This window comes from Pelophylax lessonae, assembly GCF_965119305.1.
Source record: "Pelophylax lessonae genome assembly, chromosome: 6".
NCBI lineage: Eukaryota > Metazoa > Chordata > Amphibia > Anura > Ranidae > Pelophylax > Pelophylax lessonae.
This window is the reverse complement of record NC_138773.1, coordinates 326,506,401-326,532,258: the sequence shown is the minus strand read 5'-3', so window position 1 is coordinate 326,532,258 and position 25,858 is coordinate 326,506,401. Positions and strand designations below refer to the sequence as shown.

The window sequence follows — 25,858 nt, the reverse complement described above, 5'->3', positions numbered from 1 at the left end:
GAGGGGGGTCAGTGTCACTACTGGTAGTATGAGGTCATACCTGGACCCTATAGAGGGAGGTCAGTGTCACTACTGGTAGGATGAGGCCATACCTGGACCCTATAGAGGTTGCACAGGCAATCCAACTCCTCCAGGATGGCACATCAATACCTCCCATTACCAGAAGGTTTGCTGTGTCTCCCAGTCTCAGGAGCATGGAGGAGATTCCAGGAGACAGGCAGTTACTCTAGGAGAGCTGGACAGGGCTGTAGAAGGTCCTTAACCCATCAGCAGGACCGGTATCTGCTCCTTTGTGTAAGGAGGAACAGGATGAGGACTGCCAGAGCCCTACAAAATGACCTCCAGCAGGACACTGGTGTGAATGTCTCTGACCAAACAATCAGAAACAGACTTCATGAGGGTGGCCTGAGGGCCCGACATCCTCTAGTGGGCGCCGTGCTCACTGCCCGGCACCGTGGAGCTCGATTGGCATTTGCCATTGAACACCAGAATTGGCAGCTCCACCACTGGCACTCTGTGCTTTTCACAGATGAGAGCAGAGTTCACCCTGAGCACATGTGACAGACATGAAAGGGTCTGGAGAAGCCGTGGAGAACGTTATACTGCCTTTAACATCATTCAGAATGACCGGTTTGGTGGTGGTCAGTGATGGTCTGGGGAGGCAAATCCATGGAGGGACGTACAGAACTCTACAGGATAGAGAATGACACCCTGACTGCCATTAGGTATTGGGATGAAATCCTTGGACCCATTGTCAGACCCTACGCTGGTGCAGTGGGTCCTGGGTTCCTCCTGGTGCACAACAATGCCCGGCCTCATGTGGTGAGAGTATGCAGCCAGTTCCTGGAGGATGGAGGAATTGATACCATTGAATGGCCCCCACGTTCCCCCAACCTAAATCCAATAGAACACCTCTGGAACATTATGTTTCAGTCCATCCAACACCGCCAGGTTGCCCCTCAGTCTGTTCAGGAGCTCAGTGATGCTCTGGTCCAGATCTGGGAGGAAATTCCCCAGGACACCATCCGTCATCTCATTAGGAACATTCCCCATTGTTGTCAGGCATACATACAAGCACGTGGGGGCCATACAAACTACTGAGGACCATTCTGAGTTCCTGCAATGACATTTCAGCAAATTGGACTCGCCTGCTGCATCATTTATCACTTTGATTTTCGGGGTGTCTTTGAATTCAGCCCTCTGTAGGGTGATAATTTTCATTTCCATGAACAATGTGACATCCTTTCCTTCCTAACACATTACCCAGTCCATACCAGTATAGATCCTAACGTATTACCCAGTCCATACCAGTATAGATCCTAACACATTACCCAGTCCATACTAGTATAGATCCTAACACATTACCCAGTCCATACTAGTATAGATCCTAACATTACCCAGTCCATACCAGTATAGATCCTAACACATTACCCAGTCCATACCAGTATAGATCCTAACACATTACCCAGTCCGTACCAGTATAGATTCTAACACATTACACAGTCCATACCAGTATAGATCCTAACATTACCCAGTCCATACCAGTATAGATCCTAACATTACCCAGTCCATACCAGTATAGATCCTAACATTACCCAGTCCATACCAGTATAGATCCTAACACATTACCCAGTCCATACCAGTATAGATCCTAACACATTACCAGGTCCATACCAGTATAGATCCTAACACATTCCCCAGTCCATACCAGTATAGATCCTAACCATTCCCCAGTCCATACCAGTATAGATTCTAACACATTTCCCAGTCCATACCAGTATAGATTCTAACACATTTCCCAGTCCATACCAGTATAGATCCTAACACATTTCCCAGTCCATACCAGTATAGATCCTAACACATTACCCAGTCCATACTAGTATAGATCCTAACACATTACCCAGTCCATACTAGTATAGATCCTAACATTACCCAGTCCATACCAGTATAGATCCTAACACATTACCCAGTCCATACCAGTATAGATCCTAACACATTACCCAGTCCGTACCAGTATAGATTCTAACACATTACACAGTCCATACCAGTATAGATCCTAACATTACCCAGTCCATACCAGTATAGATCCTAACATTACCCAGTCCATACCAGTATAGATCCTAACATTACCCAGTCCATACCAGTATAGATCCTAACACATTACCCAGTCCATACCAGTATAGATCCTAACACATTACCAGGTCCATACCAGTATAGATCCTAACACATTCCCCAGTCCATACCAGTATAGATCCTAACCATTCCCCAGTCCATACCAGTATAGATTCTAACACATTTCCCAGTCCATACCAGTATAGATTCTAACACATTTCCCAGTCCATACCAGTATAGATCCTAACACATTTCCCAGTCCATACCAGTATAGATCCTAACACATTCCCCAGTCCATACCAGTATAGATCCTAACACATTCCCCAGTCCATACCAGTATAGATCCTAACACATTACCCAGTCCATACCAGTATAGATCCTAACACATTACCCAGTCCATACCAGTATAGATCCTAACACATTCCCCAGTCCATACCAGTATAGATCCTAACACATTACCCAGTCCATACCAGTATAGATCCTAACACATTACCCAGTCCATACCAGTATAGATCCTAACACATTACCCAGTCCGTACCAGTATAGATATCCAGCATGATATTTTTCCCCATTGAGATCTGATGTGTTTTCAAAGTGTTCCTTTCATTTTGTTGAGCAGTGTATATATAATTATCTGTATACTTTCTCTGTATATGAGGCCCCATTCACACTCGCGTTTTTGCCTTTTTTTGGCGTGGTTTTGGAGCGGCACCGCTCAGGTAATTGGGCCCTTCCTCCGCCCCAAAAACGCGCTAAAGAAGCTCATATACCAAATTCTGTCACTGAGCCAAGCACACTTTGCGGCACCTTCTTTTTTTTGGTGCGTTTTTTTTGCTGGGGAAAACGTATAGTAAAGCACGCGACTGCTACCTGCATGTGGGGTGCCATTAAGAAATAAAGGCACTGCAAGTGCGTCGCATGTTTTAGTGCATTTCTGCTATGCCCAGGTGTAAACGGGGGTTCATATTTCTTTTGGGGGGGGGGGGAACGTGTGCTCGTTGGTTTGTCTTTACCAGTCACAACTGATTGGCTGAAAACAATGCCCCCTCTGAGGTTTTATCTCAGCAGTTGCTGGTCGGGGAGCGATTGCAGTGAGTTGCACCGCTGTGACAATATGGAACAGCAAATGTGTGACAAATGGAAGGATGATTCCGCCACAATGGCAGCGGATGAGTCTGGTTTGGATATTTGGAGATGCGGTAGGGGTGGGGGGAGCAGGTGGGGGGGGGGATATGATGGTGTGCTGGCACATTCCTTCCCCCGATGTGATGCTGTGCAGGTCCCCCCGGCTGGGCGCATATATATATATATAATAACACATATGCTGTGTACCTGTGGAGTGATGGAGTTAATGCGTCTCTCTGAGGGGGGGGAGGGGGGAGACGAATGGCCCCTCGGGTTCCTTATAATCCAGAAGGACCATACATGGTAAAGAGAGCGTCCCGGAGAGCGCTCTGCAGGTTCAGCTTCCTGAGCCCTCTGCCAAGGATTCCTTCCGTGCTTCTGTCAGAGACTAAACAGCTCGGACGCTCTGCGACAAAACGCATTTCCATCCAAGGGTCCAAGTCGTGCCGCAAAGGGGGACCCGACTTCCCTAAACAAAACTGTTCACGTCTGGGCGTTCTAAAATCCCACGCAATTCTGCCCGCAATTCTGGGAACGCGGTAAAATGAGCGCAAAATGCACAGCACGTGTCTGGGTACCGTTAGGCCTCTGGCAGCTGATTTTACATGATAGGCAGAGAGGAAAACCCATCACTTGTGCGTTCAAGAGAGGAGTGTTTTGGCGGGGCGCGCCTAAGCGCAGGTAAACGCGCATTAACGTTAGGTGCTTCTTTTTTTCAATGGCCAGCATGAATTAATATTTTGCGCAATTAAATAAAAAATAAATATAAAAGAAATTCAGAGCCTTGAAAAAGTATTCACACCCCTTGAAATTTTCCACATTTTCTCATGTTACAACCAAAAACGTAATGTGTTTTATTGGGATTTTATGTGATAGACCGACACAAAGTGGCCATAATTGTGAAGTGGAAGGAAAATGATACAAATAAATCTGTGAAAAGTGTGGCTGCATTTGTATTCACCCCCCGGAGTCAATACTTTGTAGAACCGCCTTTCCCTGCAATTACAGCTGCAAGTCTTTTTGGGGAAGTCTCTTCCAGCTTTGCACATCTAGAGAGGACATTTCTGCCCATTTTTCTCTGCAGAATATCTCAAGCTCTGTCAGATTGGATGGAGAGCGTCTGTGAGCAGCAATTTTCAAGTCTTCCCACAGATTCTTAATGTGGTTTAGGTCTGGACTGTGACTGGGCCATTCTAACACATGATCAGTGGCGGCTGGTGCTCAAAATTTTTTTTTTGGGGGGGGGAGGCGCAAACAAAAAAATGTAATAGGCATTGCTTCGCGGCAAAAAACGCTGTAAAAAAATTGCGTGACTTTGAGGTCACAAAAGTGTGAAAGGGGCCTTCAGTAATCAAGGTATAGTGTGCCCCCTTCAATGCAGAGTGACCAGCGTGCCCCCTTTCAATGCAGACAGACCAGCTTGCCCCCTTTCAATGCAGAATGACCAGCTTGCCCCCTTTCAATGCAGAATGACCAGCGTGCCCCCTTTCAATGCAGAATGACCAGTGTGTCCCCTTTCAATGCAGAATGACCAGTGTGTCCCCTTTCAATGCAGAATGACCAGCGTGCCCCCTTTCAATGCAGAATGAGCAGTGTGTCCCCTTTCAATGCAGAATGACCAGTGTGTCCCCTTTCAATGCAGAATGACCAGCTTGCCCCCTTTCAATGCAGAATGACCAGTGTGCCCCCTTTCAATGCAGAATGACCAGCGTGCCCCCTTTCAATGCAGAATGACCAGCGTGCCCCTTTCAATGCAGAGAGAGATCAGTGTGCCCCCATTCAATGCAAAGAGATCAGTGTGCCCCCTTTCAATGCAGAGAGAGATCAGTGTGCCCCCTTTTCAATGCAGAGAGAGATCAGTGTGCCCCCTTTCAATGCAGAGAGAGATCAGTGTGCCCCCTTTCAATGCACAGAGAGATCAGTGTTCCCTTTTCAATGCAGAGAGATCAGTGTGTCCCTTTTAATGCAGAGAGATCAGTGTGCCCCCTTTCAATGCAGAGAGAGATCAGTGTGCCCCCTTTCAATGCAGAGAGATCAGTGTGCCTCCTTTCAATGCAGAGAGATCAGTGTGCCCCCTTTCAATGCAGAGAGAGATCAGTGTGCCCCCTTTCAATGCAGAGAGAGATCAGTGTGCCCCCTTTCAATGCACAGAGAGATCAGTGTTCCCTTTTCAATGCAGAGAGATCAGTGTGTCCCTTTTAATGCAGAGAGATCAGTGTGCCCCCTTTCAATGCAGAGAGAGATCAGTGTGCCCCCTTTCAATGCAGAGAGATCAGTGTGCCCCCTTCAATGCAGAGAGAGATCAGTGTGCCCCCTTTCAATGCAGAGAGAGATCAGTGTGCCCCCTTCAATGCAGAGAGAGATCAGTGTGCCCCCTTTCAATTCAGAGAGAGATCAGTGTGCCCCCTTCAATGCAGAGAGAGATCAGTGTGCCCCCTTTCAATGCAGAGAGAGATCAGTGTGCCCCCTTTCAATGCAGAGAGAGATCAGTGTGCCCCCTTCAATGCAGAGAGAGATCAGTGTGCCCCCTTTCAATTCAGAGAGAGATCAGTGTGCCCCCTTCAATGCAAAGAAAGATCAGTGTGCGATCAGACAAGATGCTATTTTCTGTCTGAAACACGAACTTACAGTACTGAAGACACGACAGTCAGGCTGGCTGAGGCGCTCACAGCAGGCAGCAGGGGTCAGTAGTCGGGTCGGGAACGCAGGCTCTGGATCCTCTCTCCTCCTCTCACACAGCGACGGTCACGGTGTCCTCCTTCAGCAGACAAAAGTCGGTCGGCTCAGACGGGAAGGAGACAGTGACGGTGACGCCCAAGCACCGCCCACCGCCACCGCACCAATCACAGGACGGCAAGCAAGAGGTGGGAGTGTTCGGGTGCATCGCTCTGCGCTCTGAGCACAGCACATTCTAAAGGCCGCCAATAAGCATAAGTAAAAAAATCACATGAGGACAAAAACCCCACCCCTTCCATAGCAGCAGCGTTGGCCGGCGCCCCGCTGCAATTAAAGCGGAGTTCCAGCCATTTACTCACCTGTCCAACGGTCCAGCGATGCGGCCGCCGGAAGCCTCGATCCTCTCCCTCGGCACCGGCATCACTGCTGTGGGCACCCGGCTGTTACAGTTTGCGGCTTCACAGCCGGGTACCCACTGCGCATGCGCGAGTCGCGCTGTGCGCCGTGATTGGCCGGCAATCTTCTGGGACCTCTGACGTGTCCCAGAAGATTGCAGGGAGGGAGGGGGAGAGGAGAACTTCCGCTCAGGGCGCCGCGGCGCTCCGAGCGGAAGTGGGAGCGGGTACCTGTCAAAACTAGGTACCCGCTCCCCCCCCAAAAAAATGACATGCCAAATGTGGCATGTCGGGGGGTCAGGACTCCCTAAAGCGGAAGTTCCACTTTTGGGTGGAACTCCGCTTTAAAGGAACATCTTTTTTTTTTCTGCCTTGGGGGGGCGACGCCCCTGCGCCCCCTATGTACCAGCCACCACTGCACATGATTATGCTTTGATGTAAACCATTCCATTGTAGCTCTGGCTGGATGTTTCGGGTCGTTGTCCTACTGGAAGGAGAACCTCCGCCCCAGTCTCAAGTCTTTTGCAGACTAACAGGTTTTCTTCTATGATTGCCCTGTATTTGGCTCCATCCATCTTCCCATCAACTCTGACCAACTTCCCTGTCCCTGCTGAAGAAAAGCATCCCCACACTATGATGCTGCCACCACCATGTTTCACAGTGGGGATGGTGTGTTCAGGGTGATGTGCAGTGTTAGTTTTCCCCCACACATAGCATTTTGCTTCATGTTTGGTCTCATCTGAGCAGAGCTCCTTCTTCCACATGTTTGCTGTGTCCTCCACATGGCTTCTCCCAAACTGCAAACAGAACTTCTTATGGCTTTCTTCCACCAATGGCTTTCTTCTTCTCACTCTTCCATAAAGGGCAGATTTGTGGAGCGCACGACTAATAGTTGTCCTGTGGACAGATTCTCCCACCTGAGCTGTGGATCTCTGCAGCTCCTCCAGAGTTCCCATGGGCCTCTTGGCTGCTTCTCTGATGAATGCTCTCCTTGCCCGGCCGGTCAGTTTAGGTGGACGGCCATGTCTTGGTAGGGGCCCGGCCGGTCAGTTTAGGTGGACGGCCATGTCTTGGTAGGGGCCTGGCCGGTCAGTTTAGGTGGACGGCCATGTCTTGGTAGGGGCCCGGCCGGTCAGTTTAGGTGGACGGCCATGTCTTGGTAGGGGCCTGGCCGGTCAGTTTAGGTGGACGGCCATGTCTTGGTAGGGTTGCAGTTGTGCCATACTCTTTCCATTTTCCATGATGGATTGAACAGCGCTCCGTGAGATCTTCAAAGCTTGGGATATTTTATTATAACCTAACCCTGCTTTACACTTCTCCACAACTTTATCCCTGACCTGTCTGCTGTGTTCCTTGGCCTTCATGATGCTGTTTGTTCACTAAGGTTCTCTAACAAACCTCTGAGGGCTTCACAGAACATCTGTATTTATACTGAGATTAAATGTCACACAGGTGGCCTCTTTACTAATTAGATGACTTCTGAAGGCAATTGGTTCCACTAGATTTTAGTTAGGGGTATCAGAGTAAAGGGGGGGGGGGTGAATACAAATGCAGCCACACTTTTCACAGATTTATTTGTATCATTTATCATTTTCCTTCCACTTCACAATTATGGCCACTTTGTGTCGGTCTATCACATAAAATCCCAATAAAATACATTTACGTTATTGGTTGTAACATGAGAAAATGTGGGAAATTTCAAGGGGTGTGACTACTTTTTTAACCCCTTTCCGACTGCCTTCCGCATATTATACACTGCGGCAGGCTGGCTCGGCTGCGCGAATCACCGTACCTGTACAGCGATCTGCGGGAGCGAGCCTGGGGGCGTGTGCGCGACCCCAATAGCCAGCAGGGAAGCTGATTCTCGGGTCTGGCGGAGACGATTGCCACCGGGCACCCGCGAATTCTCCCCGTGGAGACAGAACGGCGGTCTGCCGTTGTAAACACAGCACATTGTTGTTTTCTCAGCTATCAACACAGAGCGCCTGTGATCCTCCTATTTAGGAACACAGGTCTCTGTGTTGAATACACAAGCCCATCCCCCACACAGTTAGAAAGCACCCCCTAGGGACACATTTAACCCTTTGATCGCCCCTGTTGTTAACCCCCTTCCCTGCCAGTGTCATTAGTACAGTGACAGTGCATATTTTTAGCACTGATTACTGTAGTAATGTCGCCGGTCCCCCCCAACAATGTCAGTTAGGGGTCCGATCTGTCTGCCGCAATGTCACAGTCCCGCTAAATATCGCAGCTGGCCGCCATTACTAGTAAAAATAAATAATAATGACATAAATCTTTCTCCTAGATTGTAGATGTGATAACTTTTGCACAATATACACTTATTGGGATTTTTTTTTACCAAAAGTATGTAGCAGAATACAAATTGGCCTAAAATGATAAAAAAATTTGATTTTTATTTATTTTTTTATTGGGAATGTTAGCAGAAAGTGAAAAATTTAGTTTTTTTTTTTTTTTCAGAATTGTCGCTCTTTTTTTGTTTATAGCGCAAAAAATAAATATCGCACAGGTGATCAAATACCACCAAAAAAAAGCTCTGTTTGTGGGAAAAAAAAGGACATCAATTTTATTTGGGTACAACGTCACACGACCGCGCAATTGTCCATTAAATTAAAACAGTGCCGAATCGCACAAAATGACCTGGTCATTAAGGGTGCAAATCCTTCCGGTCCAGAAGTGGTTATAGCGGTTGTATCCCCTGTGTAAAAAAAAAAACCCTAAAAAAAAGAACCCTGCAGGACAATGGCATAATGTGCTAGTATTCATTGCATACTAGCACATTATGAAATACTTACCTTAGAACGAAGCCCCCCACACGGTTGCCCGGACACCGCTGAGGGAGCAGATGTGTTCCCTCTGCGTCTCTTCCGGGTTCAACGGCTCCGGCACTGTGAGCGGCCGGAGCCGCAAGGACGTCACTCCTGCGCATGCGTGCGGCAGTTCACTTCCTAGCAAGGAGCTCTGAAGGCCTGGCAAGATACGCCGGACCTTCAGAGCGCATGCACCGCTGGTGTCAGCGGCTGCATGCAGGGCGAATATCTCCTAAACGGTGCAGGTTTAGGAGAAATTTATTTTACCTACAGGTTTTTATAGGCCTTATTATAGACTTACCTGTGGGTAAAAATTAAATAGCGGAGTGTACTGTCACTTTAAGGCACTGTAAATAAATGCCCAAGCGCTCGACTCGCTCAAACATATTTGAAAAAAACTCTCTAGAAATGGTTAAAAGGCAGGGGAGACATCAGGGGGGGGGGGTAATAGGCCGCTGATGCCTCCTCAAAGAGGACATGTCACCTGCCTGGAACTTCCACCAAGGGAAGGTTTGCCCTCTTGTTAAAGCAATAAAGTTAAATGAAAAAAAAAAAGAAAAGTGTAAAAATATCCATTCCTATATCTTCTCTGTGATGATCTCAGAACTGATAATGATTTCATCACTTCTGGTAAAACACAATTTACTTACTTATTTATTTATTTATTTATTTTTTATTTTTATTTTTTTTATTTATTTATTTTTCTAAAAATCCTTTATTTCATCTGAGTGCTGCTGATCTCCTGCAGTCTATTTACAGCCTCTTCTTGTCTCCATGCACTCCTGCAATGGCTGCACGGCATTTCTCAGGTTTCATGATGAAGACAACATGCGTGCCACCAAAGCCGAATACATCCATGTTTGATTTGTCAGCAGTTCGGCTGAATGCGCCAAAAATAGGCGGCAACACTAAACCTGAATCCAGGCTTCTAATGCACATGGTGAGAAGCTCACAGTGTGCGGTGAAATCAGAGGAAGCCGTTTCAGTCCAGGAGAGGAGCCGCCGGGCCGGTGTTCTATAAAAAAAATAAGTGCATCCCGCCAGATAATGCCTCCGACGATCTGCGCATGCGCACGTAATACGTAATGTCTCTCCAGCTAATTTCCTTAACTCCTTCACGACCGCCCACCGCAGATGTACTGTGGCAGGCAGCCGCACCTGGGCGAGTACGGCGCTCGATCTCAGGAGTTGACAAGTGACCAATAAAAAACAGTAAAACACCTGTATTCTGCCAAAAAAAGAAGCTCATGCACTTTTTTAACCGGTTCCCGACCGGCCGCTGCCTTTTTACTGTGGAAATGTGGCTCTCCTGCGCAAACCGACGTAGGTCTACGTTGGTCGCAAGCAGGCAGCCAGGGGGCGAGCACACGCTTGTCACCGGGGAAGCCGATGCGTGTGTCAGGCGGCTCCGATTGCCCCCCTGACACCCGCAATCGCTCCCCACTGAGAGAGAAGAACTGTCGGCTATTGTAAACACAGCCAACCGTTCTTCTCTTTGGAAGGATCAGAGCGCCTGTGACCACATGTAGGACCACATGTCTCTATGGTCATTTCAAAAGCCATGCCCCCTCACAGTTAGAATCACTCCCTTAGGCTCACATTTAACCCCTTGATCACCCCTGGTGTTAACCCCTTCCCTGCCAGTGTCATTATTACAGTGACAGTGCATATTATTAGCACTGATTACTGTAGTAATGTCACTGGTCCCCCCCAAAAGTGTCAAAAATGTCAGTTAGGGGTCCGATCTGTCCGCCGCAATGTCGCAGTCCCGCAAAAAATCACAGATCGCCGCCATTACTAGCAGGGCCGGTGCTAGACTATTTTACGCCCTAGGCAAGACCAGCTACTCGCGCCCCCCCCCCCCCCCCCAAAAAAAAGGGAAGGGGTTAACCGGTTGCCGACCGCCGCACGACTATATACTGCGGCGGTCAGCCCCGGCCAGGCAGAGTGACGTATCGGTACGTCACTCGCCTGTCACTGACTTGCGAGCCTATCGCGGGCGGGCGCGCGCCCGCCGAGGCGCGCGCCCGCCGCGGCTCGTTCACAGACAAGTCAGTGCGTGTGACCGGCGGACTCGATGTCCGCCAGTCACACTGCGATCGCTCCTGTGAAGGGAGAAAGACAGAGCGGCTTGTGTAAACAAGCTGCCTGTCAGTTCTCCCTGTGTAAAAGTGAAGATCTGACCGTTCTACTATGTAGAACGGTTGATCTTTGCTTTTACACCAATAGCAATGTCCCTACACAGTTAGAAACACGCCCCTAGGACACACTTAACCCCTCCCTGTCCAATAAAGTTAACCCCTTCCCTGCCAGTGTCATTTTTGCAGTAACAGTGCATATGTATAGCACTGATTACTGTAGAAATGTCACTGGTACCCCCAAAAGTGTCAAAAATGTCAGTCAAGGGTCCGATCTGTCCGCCGCAATGTCGCAGTACCGAAAAAAACATCGCAGATCGCCGCCATTATGCGTTAAAAAAAAAAACACCAAAAATGACAAAAATCTTTCCCTTTGTTAGTAAACGCGATAACTTTTGCGCAAACCAATCAAAATACGCTTTTTGTGATTTTTTTTTTACCAAACATAGGTAGCATAAAACAAATTGGCCGAAAAATGTTAAAAAATTTTGATTTTTACTTTTTTTTGGGGGAATTTCATATAAAAAAATGTGAAAAATATTGTTATTTTTGCAAAATTTACGCTCTTTTTTTGTTTATAGCGCGTGATCAAAAAAATCGCACAGGTGATCAAATACCACCAAAAGAAAGCTCTGTTTGTGGGAAAAAAAGGACGTCAAATTCGTTTAGGTACAGCGTCGCACGACCGCGCAATTGTCCGTTAAAGTCACGCAGTAAAAAATCGCAAAAAAACCCCTGGTCCTTTAGCAGCCAAATCCTCCGGGGCTTAAGTGGTTAAATACTCCTCTATGTCATACCCAGTGACCCTGATCTGATGCTTCCTCCATGTTATGCTTTCATACCCAGTGACCCCCCATGTTCCTCCATGTCACACCCGGGGACCCTAATGTCCCTCCGTGTCACACCCAGGGACTTTGATGTTTTTCCATGTTACACCCTTGGACCCCAATATTCCTCCATGTCATGCTGTCATACCCACTGACCCTGATGTTCCTCCATGTCACACCCAGGGACCCCCGTGTCCCTACATGTCATGCTGTCATACTCAGTGACCCCCAATGTTCCTCTATGTCAGACCCTGATGTTCTTCCATGTTACACCTGGGGACCCCGATGTTCCTCCGTGTCACACTTGGGGACCCCAATCCCCCATGGCACACCCAGGGACCCCAATTCCTCATGGCACACCCAGTGACCCCTATCGTCCATGGCACACCTGGTGACCCCGATTCCCTTTCATACCAGGGATGCTCCATGTAACACCCAGGGACCAGCTCAGTGCAGAGAGTCACTTCCTGCCTAGGGTTAAGGCCATTCAGCTCCAGCTGAAGAGGATCATCATGCAGGCAGCACTCTGGTGGGCTCCATTTCTGCCTCTTTGGGCCCCTCCAACAGTAGTGGAAAACCAGGGCCTGATAGTTCCACCACTGCCCAAGACACCTGGCATCTTTCTCTGTCCCTTCTTCCTCCCCTACCGCCACCTCTCCCCTCAGCTCACAATAATCATTCATGATGGAGAGAGAGTGCCGACTCCTGGCTGCGCCCCTAGGTGGCAATGCGCCCTAGGCGGCTGCATAGTTTGCCTAGTGGAAGCACCGGCCCTGATTACTAGTAAAAAAAATAAATAAAAGTGACATAAATCTTTCCCATAGTTAGTAAACGCAATAACTTTTGCGCAAACCAATCAAAATACGCTTGTCGCGATTTTTGTTTTTTTACCAAAAATATGTAGCAGAAAACAAATTGGCCTAAAATGTTAAAAAATTTAGATTTTTAAATTTTTTTGGGGGGGGAATGTTATATAGCAGAATGTAAAAAATATTGTTTTTTTTTTTTTCAGAATTTTTTGTTTATAGCGCAAAAAATAAAAATCGCACAGGTGATCAAATACCACCAAAAGAAAGCTCTGTTTGTGGGAAAAAAAGGACGTAAATTTCATTTGGGTACAGCCTCGCACGACCGCGCAATTGTCCGTTAAACTAACGCAGTGCCGAATCACAAAATATGGCCTGGTCATTAAGGGGGCAAATCCTTCCGGTCCAGAAGTGGTTAAAAGCTGGCATGACGGCGCATGCGCAGATCATCAGAGACATTATCCGATGATCAGCAAAGTGCAGAGGATGAATTTGATTGTCAGATTTTGCCGCACTCTCAGAGCTGCAGACACTGACACCAGTTTACCTAAAATAGCACCTACCTTGCACCCAGTTTGTATCTATTAGCACCAGTTTGACCCCATTAGTGCCAATGTTGTGCCCAGCCCAGTGCAGAGAGAGAGAGGCGGAATGTGATGCTCAGATTCTGCCTCTGCGCTTTGCTGATTATTCTGATCAGCTGGCATGACGGCGCATACACGGTTCATCAGAGACATTATTCGATGATCCGCAAAGCGCGGAGGATGAATTTGTCAGATTCTGCCGCGCCCCCAGGGCTGCAGACGCTGACACCAGTTTACCTAAATTAGCGCCTATCTTGCACCCAGTTTGTGCAGATTGCCCTTATTTAGCGCCCCCTTTGTGTCTATGAACTCCTATCTTGCGGCTGTTTTTTACCTATTTAGCACCCAGTTTCTATCTATTGGCGCCCGGTTTGAGTCCATTAGTGCCAGCGTTGTGCCACACGCAGAGAGAGTGAGGCGGAATGTGATGCTGATCATTGGATAATGCCTCTGACGATGTGCGCATGCGCGGTGTTGACGTCACGCCAGCCGATCTTCTGGCCAACACTATGCATGCGGAGGCATTATACGACCATCAGCAAAGCGATCTGCAGTAATCAGAACACTGGGAGAAGCGCAAAGACTTCCCCTAACCATGTGACCTGTGACAGCGCCACATCACATGACCCCTGAGAGAGACACAAGCTGCCCAGCCAATCAGATTCTCTCCATTATATTGGGGTGATCTGGGGAGATGCTGATTGGTCAGCCTGACAACGCAGACAGTTCTGTAGAAGATGAACAGAAGCGAGTTCAGAGAGACCGCAACTATGACAAAGGCGCCCGGTAGCGGTCTGTCTGCGTTGTAATTGGCCCAGCCCAGGAAGGAGTTAATCGCGGGGGATGGGAAGCCAGGCACGGCGTTTTCTGCTCTATTTTTATGTCTGAGATCCGGCACTTTTCCCCAGCGACGTCCCGGATTCTGGATTCTGGACCTTCTGGAGTCTATTTTTTGCCTGTCTGAGACGCTGGGTGAGTTCCGGTCCAGCAGATGGAAGATGGAAAAATCTCGCAGGAGGGAGAGCGGCCAGAGTTCCCAGACCCCCCCCCCCCACGCCGCCGGCGGGGAAGATTTACAAAGAGGAGCTCATTTATCGAAATTACTGAAATTACATATGTCATTTTTTTCACACATAAAGAGTTTTTATTTTTTGTGCTATAAATAAAAAAAGACCAAAATTTTTGATTAAAAAAAAAAAACAATATTTTTTATACTTTCTGCTATAAATCGTCTAATAAAAAAAAAAAAAGCTTTATAAATTTTGGCCAAAATGTGTTCTGCTACATGTTTTTTTTTTTTTAAATTGAAAAAATGCGTGAAAGTTTTATCTTGGAATTTTTATTAATTTTTTTATTTTATATTAGTAATTTCTGCGATCAACAACTTATAATGGGACTGCGATGGACAATCTGACACTAATTGATGCTGGGGGGGGGGACTAATTGCCAGTGGCATCACCAGTGACACTAATACAGTGATCAATGCTAATACTATACACTGTCACTGTACTAATGACACTGGCGGGAAGGGGTTAACATCTAGCGGGGGGATCAAGGGGTTAAAAGTGTGCCTAACTATGTGTAATGTGAGCTGATTTTACCAACAGATCTTTTTTTCTTATTCCTGCTTTGCAGGGATAAGAAACACAGAGATCGTTCCCTGTGTACAGAGCTCTTTGTTGATTGTCAACACAGAGCTCTGGGCTGTGAACGCACACAGCCAATCAGCAGGTCCCTGCTCTGAATCATTGGGCGGGACTTGCTGACAGACCACTGTGTACAATCATAGCAGGTGCTGTCGGAGGCGGGGCAGTCCTCCGTATAAAGAGGGGGCGGGCAGTCGCTAAGTGAGCAATGTATCCAATAGCAACTTCAAGTCCATAAACCAGACACATCAGGTTGCCATTACAGTAGCAGTACTGTAGTAGTTTGGTAGTAGTGATGTCATCCCCATCTAGCGGCCGACGTGCTCACTACTTTACGTCATTAGACAGCATGCACCAGAAACCTGCAAGGGGGGCTCCATGGTTTCCACTGCTGTTTGTGAGCGCATCCCCGAAGCATGGCAACCAAAGTACAATGGTCCCTATGTATGCAGTTCACACCATGGTGCGCATCGCATTCACTGTTTTTAGTCAACATAATGCATTCAGACGCACGCCAACGTGTACAAATGCACAGAAAGGCAACGCACACAAAAAAATAAAATAATAATAATAATAAAAAAAATTTAAAGCATCTCCAACCCTGGAAACACCTTGTATTATGTGACGTCCCGGGTTACAGCTGTCATTCCTTGGCTAGTATAGCCGAGGATGCAGCTATTCAAACACGATCTGTGCTTGAACAGCTGCATTGGAGAGCAGGGGAGACATTGGGGGGTCTAGTAAACCCCCCAATGTATTCATAAGGGGTACTTGTCATTTGCCCATGCTGCCACATGCGGGGGGGCTTGTTAGCGCCCTTGCGATAGCAAGAAAATTAAAAAAAATGCAAAAAGTGTGGAAAAATAAATAAATAAATAAAAATAATTTAAAAAAATTTAAAGCATCTCCAACCCTGGAAGCGACTTGTATTATGTCATTTCTGGGGTTACAGCTGTCATTCCTTGGCTAGTATAGCTGAGGATGCAGCTGTTCAAACATGATCTGTGCTTGATCAGCTGCATTGGAGAGCAGGGGAGACACTGGGGGAATAGTAGACCCCCAATATGTCCATAAGGGGTACCTTTCATTTGCCTATGCTGCCACATATGGGGCTTGTTAGCCCCCTTCTGATAGCATGAAAGTAAAACAAATAAATAAATATAAAAATTGTAAAAAAAAACATAAGAAAAAATAAATAAAAATAATTAAAAAAATATAAAGCATCATTGACCCAGGAAGCAACTTGTATTATGTCACTTCTGGGGTTACAGCTGTCATTCCTCGGCTAGTATAGGTGAGAATGCAGCTATTCAAACACGATCTGTGCTTGAACAGCTGCATTGGAGAGCAGGGGAGACATTGGGGGTCTAGTAGACCTACAAGGTTTCCATAAGGGGTACCTTTCATCTGATGTATGTGTGTGTTTGCTGTTAACCGTACATTGTATACCCCTGTATGTTGTACATTGTATACCCCTGTATGTTGTACATTGTATACCCCTGTATGTTGTACATTGTATACCCCTGTATGTTGTACATTGTATACCCCTGTATGTTGTACATTGTATACCCCTGTATGTTGTACATTGTATACCCCTGTATGTTGTACATTGTATACCCCCTGTATGTTGTACATTGTATACCCCTGTATGTTGTACATTGTATACCCCTGTATGTTGTACATTGTATACCCCTGTATGTTGTACATTGTATACCCCTGTATGTTGTACATTGTATACCCCTGTATGTTGTGGTCTTTAAGGTGCCCATCTAATAGTTTTTTTAAACTATCGATGCTCTCTGCTCTGACAGTAAAGAACCCCCTACGTATTTTAAGGTTAAACCGTTTCTCCTCTAGTTTTAGTGAGTGGCCACGTGTCTTATTGTATTCCCTTTCTCTGAATAGTTTGTTCCTTATGCTAGGGTCACCAGTACAGTATTTGTACATTGATATCATATCCCCCCTCAATCGTCTCTTCTCCAGAGAGAATAGGTTCAGTGCTTGTAGTCTTTCCTCATAGCTGATGTCCTTCATTCCCCTAATTATTTTTGTTGCCCTTCTCTGGACTTTCTCCAGTTCCAGCCCATCCTTCTTGAGGACCGGTGCCCAGAACTGGACGGAATACTCCAGATGTGGCCGGACCAGAGTCTTGTAGAGAGGGAGAATAATCTCTTTATTTCTGGAGTGAATCCCCTTTTTTATACATCCCAGTATTCTGTTGGCTTTGCTTGCGGCGGCTTGGCATTGCATGCCACTGCCAAGCCTGTTGTCTACCAGTACCCCCAGGTCCTTTTCCATCCTAGACTCACCCAGAGGTTCCCTCCCCCCCCCTAGTGAGTAGCTTGCTTTCTGGTTTCTGGCCCCCAAGTGCATTACTTTACATTTTTCAACATTAAACCTCATCTGCCATGTAGTTGCCCACCCCATTATTTTGTTCAGGTCTGCTTGCAAGATTTCCACATCCTGCATAGAAGATATTGGCATGCTTAGTTTAGTATCATCTGCAAATACTGAGATTGTACTAGATATCCCCTCCTCTAGATCATTTATGAATAAATTAAACAGGATTGGACCCAGGACAGAACCCTGGGGGACCCCACTTTCCACACCCGCCCAATCCGAGTACTCCCCATTAATCACCACCCTCTGGACTCTCCCCTGGAGCCAGTTCTCTATCCAGGTACTCACCCTATGGTCCATACCTACCTTCCTTAGTTTGTACAGTAAGCGTTTGTGGGGAACGGTGTCAAAGTCCAGATACACCACATCCACAGGCTTTCCTTTATCTAGGTGGCAGCTCACTTCATCGTAGAAGGTTAATAGATTGGTTTGGCAAGAACGATTTTTCATGAATCCATGCTGATTACTACTAATAATACCGTTTTCATTACTAAAGTCTTGTATGTGGTCCCTTAACATCCCCTCCAAAATCTTGCAGACTATTGATGTTGGCTGACTGGCCTATAGTTACCCGGGATATATCTTGGCCCCTTTTTAAATATTGGTACCACGTTGGCTTTTTTCCAATCAGCTGGCACCATACCCGTCTGTAGACTATTCTTAAAGATCAGGAATAATGGTCTGGCAATCACCTGGCTTAGCTCTTTAAGAACCCTCGGGTGCAAACCATCCGGTACCGGTGCTTTTTTTTTTTTATGAAGATGAAAAATGACGGGTATTTTTAGTGTTGTATCTCAGGGTTGTTAGGTCTCGGGATCGATATTTTGTAAACTATCCAAAAGAATAGACATGAAGATGAGAAATGACGGGTATTTTTAGTGTTGTATCTCAGGGTTGTTAGATCTTGGGATCGTTATTATGTAAACTATCCAAAAGAATAGACATGAAGATGAAAAATGACAGGTATTTTTAGTGTTGTATCTCGGGGTTGTTATTATGTAACTATCCAAAAGAATAGACATGAAGATGAAAAATGACAGGTATTTTTAGTGTTCTATCTCAGGGTTGTTGTATCTCAGGGTTGTTATTATGTAACTATCCAAAAGAATAGACATGAATATGAGTAATGATGGGTGTTTTTAGTGTTGTATCTCATTGTTGTTGGATCTCGGGGTTGTTATTATGTAACTATCCAAAAGAATAGACATGAAGATGAGAAATGACGGATATTTTTAGTGTTGTATCTCAGGGTTGTTAGATCTCGGGATCGTTATTATGTAACTATCCAAAAGAATAGACTTGAAGATGAGAAATGATGGGTATTTTTTAGTGTTGTATCTCGGGGCTGTTATTATGTAACTGTCCAAAAGAATAGACATGAAGATGAATAATGATGGGTATTTTTAGTATTGTATCTTGGGGTTGTTGGATCTCGGGTTGTTATTATGTAACTGTCCAAAAGAATAGACATGCAGATGAAAAATGACGGGTATTTTTAGTGTTGTATCTCGGGGTTGTTGGATTTCAGGGTTGTTGGACCTCGGGGTTGTTATTTGGTCACTGTCCAAAAGAATAGACATGAAGATGAGAAATGACGGGTATTTTTAGTGTTGTATCTCAGGGTTGTTGGATCTTGGGTTGTTATTATGTAATTGTCCAAAAGAATAGACATGAAGATGAGAAATGACGGGTATTTTTAGTGTTGTATCTCGGGGTTGTTGGATCTCAGGGTTGTTGGATCTCGGGGTTGTTATTATGTAACTAGCCAAAAGAATAGACATGAAGATGAGAAATGACGGTTATATTTATAGTGTTGTATCTCGGGGTTGTTATTATGTAACTATCCAACAGAATAGACATGAAGATGAGTAATGAGGGGCATTTGTAGTGTTGTATCTCGGGGGTTGTTGGATCTCGGGGTTGTTATTAGGAAACTGTCCAAAAGAATAGACATGAAGATGAGTTGTAGATCGGGGTTGTTAGTATACAACTGACCAGATGGATAGACAGATGAAGATCAGTGACGGGTATTTTTAGTGCACGGCCCCCCATGTTTGCAGACTTAATGGGTCAACAATATTTATTGTAAATAATAAAGGAAAATAGTTTTATGGGATGAAATGAAAGTTATATTAGATATCTGCTGAAGAAAATGGCCTCAATTTCTGGAAGTTTCTGGTTCAGTGCTCCTGTTATTGGCTGCCGTGTCCCATACATGGGAGATATGGGGGGGTTCGCTGCGGGAAGGGACCTGCGGAGAGGAATTGTGGCTATTTCAGGAGTGGAATTGTGTGGGAAAGTCTGCCAATATTTTTAGTGTGTATACATTAGTCAGAGAGCTATGGATCCTAATTTTCCATAGACAGAGAGGCTGTCACACGCCATCAGGGAGACCAGAGGAGGTTTATCCAGAAGCCTCAGAGAAGCGCCCCCCTCCATTTGAGGCAATGCAGAATTACAAATAACAATCATTTATATACTTTTAATTTGTTTTTGCTTTCAGGGTACAAAAAGAAAGTGATTAGTAACTTGAAATTCAGATAGTTATATAAAAAACAATGAAATCCGCACCACATGTAACTAATGTAAATGTACCTAGACTCGGTATTAGCTTATTATAACCTCCTATATTAACAGTAGCTCACAAAAGAAAGTACACCCCTCACATTTCTGTAAATATTTTATTCTATCTTTTCATGTGACAACACTGAAGAAATGAGACTTTGCTACAATGTAAAGTAGTGAGTGTACAGCTTGTATAACAGTGTAAATTTGCTGTCCCCTCAAAATAACTCAACACACAGCCATTAATGTCTAAACCGCTGGCAACAAAAGTGAGTACACCCCTAAGTGACATGAAAAGATAGAATAAAATATTTACATGTGAGGGGTTGATTGTAATCTAGGAGTAAAATCTTTAATAAACTTTAAACAGACTCTTTAATAAATGTGAGAGGGGTTCTCACTTATGTGAGATACTGTAGCAGTCTTCAGTCTGGGAGAGGATGGGGCAGCACTAAGGGCCAATCAGGTGTGCTGCCTTCACACGTGCTGACAGGAGGAGAAAGCAGAGGGTTGAGCTCATCAGTCTGGGAGGGGGTGGTGCACTAAGGGCTAATCAGATGGGAGCATATACACATGCTGAACCAGAGAAGAGAGATGAGCTTGTCAGTCTGTTGCTGCTCCTTCACTGTCCAATTACAGGCTGGGGGTGGTGACATGACCAGGCTATGTTGAAGGACAGCACTAAAGGCCAATCAGGTGCGCTTCATTCACATGTGCTGAACAGGAGGAGAGAGAAGACAGATGAGCCGATCAGTCAAAGAGGGGGCGGGGCAGCACTAAAAGCCAATCAGGTGTGCTGCATTCACATATGCTGACAGGGGAGAGAGCAGAGAGATAAGCTGATCAGTCAGGGAGGGGGCGGGGCAGCACTAAAGGCCAATCAGGTGTGCTGCATTCACGTGTGCTGAACAGGAGGAGAGAGCAGACAGATGAGCCGATCAGTCAGGGAGGGGGCGGGGCAGCACTAAAAGCCAATCAGGTGTGCTGCATTCACATATGCTGACAGGGGAGAGAGCAGAGAGATAAGCTGATCAGTCAGGGAGGGGGCGGGGCAGCACTAAAGGCCAATCAGGTGTGCTGCATTCACGTGTGCTGAACAGGAGGAGAGAGCAGAGAGATGAGCTGATCAGTCTGGGAGGGGGTGGGGCAGCACTAAGGGCCAATCAGGTGTGCTGCATTCACATGTGCTGAACAGGATTAGAGAGCAGAGAGATGAGCTAATTAGTTTGGGAGGGGGTGGGGCAGCACTAAGGGCCAATCAGATGTGCTGCATTCACTTATGCTGACAGGGGGAGAGAGCAGACGGATGAGTTCATCAGTCTGGGAGGGGGTGGTGCACTAAGGGCCAATAAGATGCAAGCATATACACATGCTGAACAGGAGAAGAGAGATGAGCTCATCAGTCTGTTGCTTCTCCTTCACTGTCCAATTACAGTCTAGGGGCGGTGACATGACCACACTGTGTTGTGCGGCAGCATTAAGGGCCAATCAGATGTGCTGCATTCTCATGTGCCAACAGGAGAAGAGAGCAGAGGGATGAGCTGATCAGTCTGGGAGGGTGCGGGGCAGTACAAAGGGCCAATCAGATGTGCAGCATTCACACAAAGAGATGAGTCTTACAGTCTAGGGGCGGTGACGTGACCAGGCTGTGTTGCTTATCTGGAGTAGTGAAATGTGAGGTCGCTGGCAGAGCTGTACAAATCTTAAGACCGCCCAGACAAAAGTGAGAGTCAATTGGACTCCTTTGTGTGTGTTTTTTGTTTGGCGCTCAGCATGCTCGCCGTGTTCCAGTAATATTATTTCTATAGCCGTACATTTGTGGAGGAACCTTCCTCTGTCTTATGACTTGTTTTCTGCATTGTATCTCCAGAGAAGAAATCATCTGTAGAGTCGGAGGAGTCCAGCGATGTCGCCCCAAGCTCCAGTTTTGCTCCGATATTCGTGAAAGGTCTCAGCGATCTCCAGGTGATGGATGGCAGTCAGGTGGTGATGAGCGTGGAGGTGTCAGGTAAGTGCTGCCCCCCGATGGACACACATATGTGCACCACAAACCAGCTTGGGGCAAGAATTGTATTATTCATTTACTAACTCTAAGGCTGACATCTATTGCTAAGTTCAGCCATATCGAATAATTAAAAAAACTGAATGATCAATAGAAAATACCCAATTAAAGCTGTGCACCTGTTGTAAATAAACTCAACCTGGTAGGCAATAAGAAATAGTAAAACCACTACGGTATTATATCATAAATAATTCAATAAGTAAGGTGACCAAGTGCATATAAAAAAGATCCTCACTATTACAATGGTAAACTAGTGACCATACAATTAGTGGATTATGCAAGTGAAGGAAATATATAAAGTGACTTTAGTACTAAGTGACTAGGTGCACAATTGAAATAATCCAGAAAAAAAAGCACATTAAAAAAGTGACGTCACATCGACGAAACGCGTAGAGCGTCATTTCCGCCTTTGTGGAGCGCACTTCCGATTTACTTGGAACGCATCGCGTTGCGGAAGCTCTTTGTCCCTATCTGCAATACGGAGATGTTTTACCTGATTGCCTTAACCACTTGCTGACCGCTCACGCTGCTACTGCAGCAGAGCAGCTTGGCTGGGTCCAGCGACGTAGACCTACAGCGCCAGATACCTCCCTCTCTCGACAGCTCGTGCGCGCCGCCGGAGGCTCGCTCCCGCTGTGTATAGACACAGCGGGAGTTGGGCCAGGGGAGGAGAGGCGGTCATCACCGCTGCACGGGGGAAAGACTGAGGAAATCCACCCGCTCATGTAGACAAAGTGGGTGGATCTCCTCTGTGACAGGCAGGGACAGATCACAGGATTCAGCATAGCTCAACCTGCGATCTGTGTCTGTGTCACACAACCCCCTCCCCCAACACACGTCAGTAAGCATGAGGAACACATTTAACCCCTTGATCACCAACAGTGTTAACCCCTTCCCTGCCAGTGTCATTATTACAGTAACAGTGCATATTTATAGCACTGCTTACTGTAGTAATGTCACTGGTACCCCCAAAAGTGTCAAAAATGTCAGTTAGGGGTCCGATCTGTCCGCCGCAATTTTGCAGTCCCGCAAAAAAATCGCAGATCGCCGACATTACTAGTAAAAAAAATAAATAAATAAAACTGACATAAATCTTTCCCCTAGTTTGTAGGCGCGATAACTTTTGTAAAGAGAATAGATAAAATCGCAGATCGTCGCCATTGCTAGTAAAAAAAAAAAATAAACAATAAAAATGACAAATCTTTCCCGTAATTTTTTGGGGGGAATGTTATATATCAGAATGTGAAAAATATTGTTTTTTTTTTTTTTTTTTTTTTTCAAAATTGACGCTCTTTTTTTCCAAAATTAAAAATCGCACAGGTGATCAAATGCCACCAAAAGAAAGCTCTATTTGTGGGGAAAAAAAAGGACGTAAATTTTAATTTGGGCACAGCGTCGCACGACCGCGCAATTGTCTGTTAAAGTAACGCAGTGCCGAATCGCAAAATATAGCCTGGTCAGGAATGGGGTAAAATCTTCTGGTCTTAAAGTGGATAAAAATACGCTCATTGAGATTTTTTTTTATCAAAGACATGTAGCTAAATACATTTTGGCCTAATATATGACAAAAATTGAATATATTGGATATTTTTTAACTGTCAAAGTAGAAAATGTCAATTTTTTCGCAAAATTTTCGCTTTTTTTTTATTAATATCGCAAAAAATTAAAAGCGTAGAGGTGATCAAATACCACCAAAAGAAAGCTCTGTTTGTGGGGAAAAAAGGACGTAAATTTCGTTTGGGTACGGCGTTGCATGACTGCACAATTGTCAGTTAAAGTTGCGCAGTGCTAAGTTGCAAAAAGTGGCCTGGTTAATTGGGTATTTTCTATTGATCATTTCGTTTTTTAACACATTCAGCAGCACCACTCCCCTCCCCCTTATTTCCATCTCTATTATATATCCAATTGGATTATATATAGGAGGTAGGCTGCAGCCTGTCACATATATCCTCAGCGCAGATTTTTCCTTTTTCATATTGAATAATTTTCCAGGCACTGAGCGTGCCCAGAGCCCACAACTGGAAACAGAGTTCAGGGTGAAAGGTCACAAGACCACTGGCTAGTTACTTGGCACCATAGTTGTTCAGGAAGAAAGGAAGTCATGTAACTTATGGCACCCCCAGCATCCTTGTTGCAAGTTTCTTCCCTATTGGTTATATAGATCATATAATATGCACAGTGCCATCTGGTGGTTCAATGAGAGAAACACAGCTTATTCTTATTTATAGGGATGCAAGTGAAGCAGGTATTGAGCTATATGTCACAAGTGGAGAAAAGCAGCTGATGAGATCTGGTCCAATCCTGTATTTTCAAATGAGCTTCTCCTACAAACCTGGCAATCACGATAATTGAGTCTCAGCATAATTCTCCAATTAGAGGAAGGGAGTCATGTAGTTTTTGGCACCCCCAGCATCCCTGTCACAAGTTCCTCTACCATTAGCGCTGCAGACCATGTGATATGCACAACACCATCTAGTGGTAATAAGAAACGAGCACAGCTTATGAGTGATCGGGATGCAAGGGAAGCGGGTTTCCTATGTTTTTGTAGGTGTCACAACCTGCCAGCAATGACCTGAAGAAAGAGAGAGGAGCTGAGTGATGGGCACTTCTTTCAAATGAGTTGCTCTTTTGAATACAACAGTCACAATAATTAGGTCTCATCATAGTTATTCAGCAACAGGAAGGAAGGGAGTCATGTCATATATGGTATCCCCAGCATCCTTGTTGCAAGTTTCTTCCCCATTCGTTCAGCAGGTCATGTAAAACGCACAGTGCCATTGTGTGGTTATAGGAAACAAGCACAGCTTTTTTTTTGGTTGATAGGGATGCAAGGGAAGCGGGTTTCCTATGTTATTGTATATGTCACACACTGCCAGCAATAACCTGAAGAAAAGCAGCTGATTAAATCTGGTCCAATCCTGTATTTTCAAATGAGTCTCACCATAGTTGTTCAGGAAGAGGAAGGAAGATAGTCATATAATTTATGGCATCCCCTGCATCCCTGTCACAAGTTCCTCTACCATTAGCGCTGCAGACCATGTGATATGCACAACGCCATCTAGTGGTAATAAGAAACAAGCACAGCTTATTTATATTGATCGGGAAGCAAGGGAAGCGGGTTTCCTATGTTTTTTTTGGGTGTCACATCCTGCCAGCAATGACCTGAGGAAGGGGAGGAGAAGAGCAGGGTTAGGGTTTATCTTTCAAACACAACAGTCACAATAATTAAGTCTCACCATAGTTGTTCAGGAGGAGGAAGGAAGGGAGTCATGTCATTTATGGTATCCCTGGCATCCCTGTTTCAAGTTTCTTCCCCATTGGTTCTGCAGATCCTATAATACACACAGTGCCATCTGGTGGCTAAAAGAAAGAAAAACACAGCTTATTCTTAGGGATGCAAGGGGAGCAGGTATTGTTATATGTCACAACCTGCCAGCAATGACCAGAAAAGCAGCTGATGAGATCTGGTTCAATCCTGAATATTCACAAACCTGGCAATCACAATAATTAACTCTCACAATAGTTGTTCAAGAAGAGGAAGGGAGTCATGTCATTTATGGCACCCCCTGCATCCCTGTCACAAGTCCCTCCCCAGTTGGTGCTGCAGACCATGTGATATGCACAACACCATCTAGTGGTAATAAGAAACAAGCACAGCTTATTTATATTGATCGGGATGCAAGGGAAGCAGGTT

At 45.7% G+C, this 25,858-nt stretch overlaps 1 protein-coding gene across 2 annotated transcripts in view; it reads left to right on the top strand.

Moving 5' to 3' along the window:
* MYLK (myosin light chain kinase) overlaps window positions 1-25,858 on the top strand; it is a 358,890-nt gene that overhangs the window by 170,427 nt on the left and 162,605 nt on the right. For both annotated transcript variants that reach the window (XM_082262181.1, XM_082262182.1), the window contains exon 12: window positions 21,973-22,110. In XM_082262181.1, coding sequence (XP_082118307.1) covers window positions 21,973-22,110 — 138 coding nt within the window. The remainder of the gene's footprint in view (window positions 1-21,972; window positions 22,111-25,858) is intronic.